General features: G+C 51.7%; 1 protein-coding gene across 1 annotated transcript; it reads left to right on the top strand.

Annotated features, from left to right (window-relative positions):
• Positions 1–355: 355 nt before the first annotated feature.
• On the top strand, positions 356–2,002 carry LOC125533821 (ethylene-responsive transcription factor ERF025-like). The gene has a single exon (XM_048697160.1). It carries the CDS (start codon positions 630–632, stop codon positions 1,224–1,226), a length of 597 nt encoding a protein of 198 aa, XP_048553117.1. The 5' UTR covers positions 356–629; the 3' UTR covers positions 1,227–2,002.
• The last annotated feature ends 1,591 nt before the right edge of the window (positions 2,003–3,593 follow it).

The raw sequence follows: 3,593 nt of genomic DNA, 5'->3' as shown, positions 1-3,593 counted from the left end.
TCACTGATGAGCTGCCTCTTGCCGAGGCTATCTCATAAGAAGTTAATTATTGCACACATCTCAATAAGAAGCAAGAAATTTATCTAAAAGTTTTGTTTAAGATGTGGGTCCACAAAGCTAACCCATTCCCTCACAAAAACAAAGGTAGTCCAAAAACATTACCGTATGCCCACGGAAAAAAACATTACCGTTGGTTGTTGAAAAATATGGAAGAAAACAGAAGAAAAATGAAAGGCCAAATAATTACGCCCTGATAGAAAAAAAAAGGCGAGCAAATTAAATCTCCATGATTAGAGAGGCCTGAAAGCGACGTGATTCTTCCCCACACGCCCGAAAGGAACTGCTAGCGGCTGTGGCTGCGATTATGCTTACCTTAGTTGTTTGCTTCCGGGGCAACAGCTCATCGAGAGCGAGCGTCATGGCGTCCCTCACGCTTCCCGCCCGCGCGCTTCTTCGCCCGGCGGCCCCCTTATATAAACCGAGTTCCGCCGCGTGCATTAATTTATCCGACGGCGAACTCCATGCACGCGCACGCTCCCACTCTCACCTACGCACTCATCGACTGATACTCCATACGCCATAGACTAGAAGTGCAGTGTAGTGCTGCCATTGCCCTAGCTGATCACTCAATGTCTGGGCATGGGTCGTCGGGCAAGCACCCCTTCTACCGCGGCATCCGGAGCCGGTGCGGGAAGTGGGTCTCGGAGATCCGGGAGCCGCGAAAGGCCCGCCGCATCTGGCTCGGTACCTTCCCGACGGCCGAGATGGCCGCCGTGGCCTACGACGTGGCCGCCCAGGCGCTGCGCGGGCCCGACGCGGCGCTCAACTTCCCCGCCTTGGCCGCCACGCGCCGCGCCCCGGCGTCCGCCTCCGCGGACGACATCCGCGCGGCGGCGGCCGCCGCAGCCGTCTCCGTCCAGCACGATCGCGCCGGCGGCGGCATTGCCCCCGCGGCTGCTGGATCCGCACTGCAGCTGCAGCAGCAGCTGAGCGGGGGCAGTGCCGCCGCTGCCTCGGCGAGCGGCGCGGCCCAGCAGGATCAAGCCGGCATTGGGTTCAACCAGTTCTTCCTGGACGAGGAGGCGCTCTTCGAGACGCCGCAGTTCCTGCGCAGCATGGCCGCCGGGATGATGATGAGCCCCCCAAGGCTCAGCCCCGACTCCTCCGACGAATCGCCGGACCCTTCCGAGGCCGGGGAGAGCCTCTGGAGCTACCGCGACCCGTAGCCATAGCTCGATCGATCGATCGACCATGGCCTACATGCCATGGCGTCGCGACTTGCTACTAGTACCACTACTATTGCAGCTACAGCACCACTACTGAACTTGGAGCCTGAAATAACGAGGATAGGTAAGGAGGCGCGAACCGGTGTTGGAGATCCCATTTTTCTCTCCGGTAACGCATGCAGATGTGGGTTGGGTTTATCGTCCGCCTGATCTCCTTCTACCTCTTCTCTCCTTCTTCTCCCTATCTATCTAGACTATTTTTCCCCTTGCTGTTTGAAGTGTTTTGGACCTTCTGGTTTGATGAAAGCCAGAGGGGGAGAAGGTCTCCCGTTTCACCAGCTCTGGCTCTGTTTGAAGCATCCGAGCTTGGCAGTATATAAAGCTGCAGCAGCGAGATACTTCGCTAAAATGTCGAGCGGGTCACGAGGAGGCCTGTACGCACTGTTTATGTGGATGTACCACGTAAGTACTTAGTCGTGGAATCAAGTTTGTACTGTAACTATTCTGTGGGTGCGGATTGGCTATAAGATGTGCGCACAGCACATCGCTAGCTCCACCTTTCCCCCTTTTTGAAACCCTTGTTGCTGATTTCCAGTTTGTGGTCAAGTGTGTGCCGGTGTGTGAGCCTTTTGACTCGGGGTAGTTGGCCGTTGAAAAGGATCAAAAGAGCCAACCACGGTTTGGTACATGTGGCCTTTTGATGTTTTCGCGATCAGCTTGTCTCCTGCATGTAATTTAGCTTGCCGGTTGCTATATATAAAAACGTGTTGCTTGTCTCCTGCCTGTAAATGAGTTGGAGAATTCTTACTACAAGCTCTTTGGGACATAAAATGCTCTATCTCAAGTCTCTAAAACATCTTATATTTATTTACAGAGGGAGTACGTCTTAGCGAAAACGGTACCTTTGTTAAGGCTATCATTAAGGTGGTAAAAGGCGTAACAAGAGACGATCATAAACTTGTACTGGTAGGTAATATTTCAAAACCCGGCTATCTATAAGATTTCCCTACAAAATAAAATTATCTTCAAGATTCAAGAATTTCATGGAGAGCAAGCTAAAAAATAGGCTTTCTTGGAGACAAAACCGCTGACCCACAACTATGACAACATCACTACTTTGGCAACTATCCTCCTGTGTGTATAACAGGAAAATCAGTTGATTTTACTATAGTTTGCCTAAGAAGTGGGACCAAAGATGTACTACTAAACAAACTTTATATTCAGTTTCAGTTGACATATTACATAGAAAAACTGACTAGTAAAAATATCAAAAAGAAGTGAATAGTAGCATTTTTAGGGAACAGTTCTTTGGCTACTATTCATGACAAAACCACCTTCTTTTATTTATAAGCACGTGGATGGAAATTTCATTGGCTACCTTTTTTCTATTTGATGCTCATTATTGGTTGCTTGAAACGTTTTCAAGTCACAGGCATATAAAATTACACATGTTACCACAACTTTTAGTTTGTGGGTATGGGATTGTGGAAAAATTATTACTCTACATAATCTTTCAGGTTGTGAGTTACATAGAAACTGAGGTGGTGAGGAGGAGGATTGGAAGTCAATTCAAATGCTTACAGAAATGAGTGAAATTTCATCGGAAGAAGAAGAAGAAGAAGAAGAAGAAGAAGAAGAAGTGATGAACATTCAATCAATCACATACGGGCTAGCAAACACCGAGCTGCTCACCTCCGCGAGCAACACGTGTCCACCTCCACCTGAGGCAAACATGAGTGGAACACTGACTGGACGACAGACCAAGGCCTCCGGCGCGCCCCACCTCTACGCTGCGCGCGGCCCGGCGGCAGCATGGGTTCTTCGGCAGGTACGGGCGCTCGCCGGTGGTCCAAGCTCTCTCTCATCTGAGGAGCCTCTGCCTCTGCGCGCACGCTGCCGAAAACGAGCAAAAGCGGGGTATAATCAGTTGGCGACGCGGCAGCTCAGGCTGGGGCCCGGCCCGACTCCGGCCAGATCGACAAAGCCCAACCGGCGGGGCTCCTCGGCTCGTACGGACCGCCTGGCGCGTCGGTTTCGATCGAACAGGGACGCGAGCGCGCCACCGCACGGCGGCGCTGCTGGTTGGACGCGGAGCGGAGCGGAGCCCGTCCAAATCATGGAGTCACGGACGCATCTGGACCGGCCGTACGATTCGCGTGCCCCCACCCTGCATTTGCCATTGCCTTTGCTGAGCTGCGAATCTGATTTTTTTTTTACCAATCTGGGATCCTTCGTCTCCTTCCCAGCACCGCGAGACTAGTCGTTGCCTGCCCACGCTGGCCCGAGGCAGCCGTCATCCGGCGATAATCTACGGTTTTCCACTTTCTTTTTACGTGAAAAAAGAGAGAAATAACTAAGTGAACGTTA

Source organism: Triticum urartu, chromosome 2, assembly GCF_003073215.2.
Source record: "Triticum urartu cultivar G1812 chromosome 2, Tu2.1, whole genome shotgun sequence".
Lineage (NCBI taxonomy): Eukaryota > Viridiplantae > Streptophyta > Magnoliopsida > Poales > Poaceae > Triticum > Triticum urartu.
The sequence above is the reverse complement of the archived record's forward strand: the minus strand, read 5'-3'. Positions and strand labels throughout refer to the sequence as shown.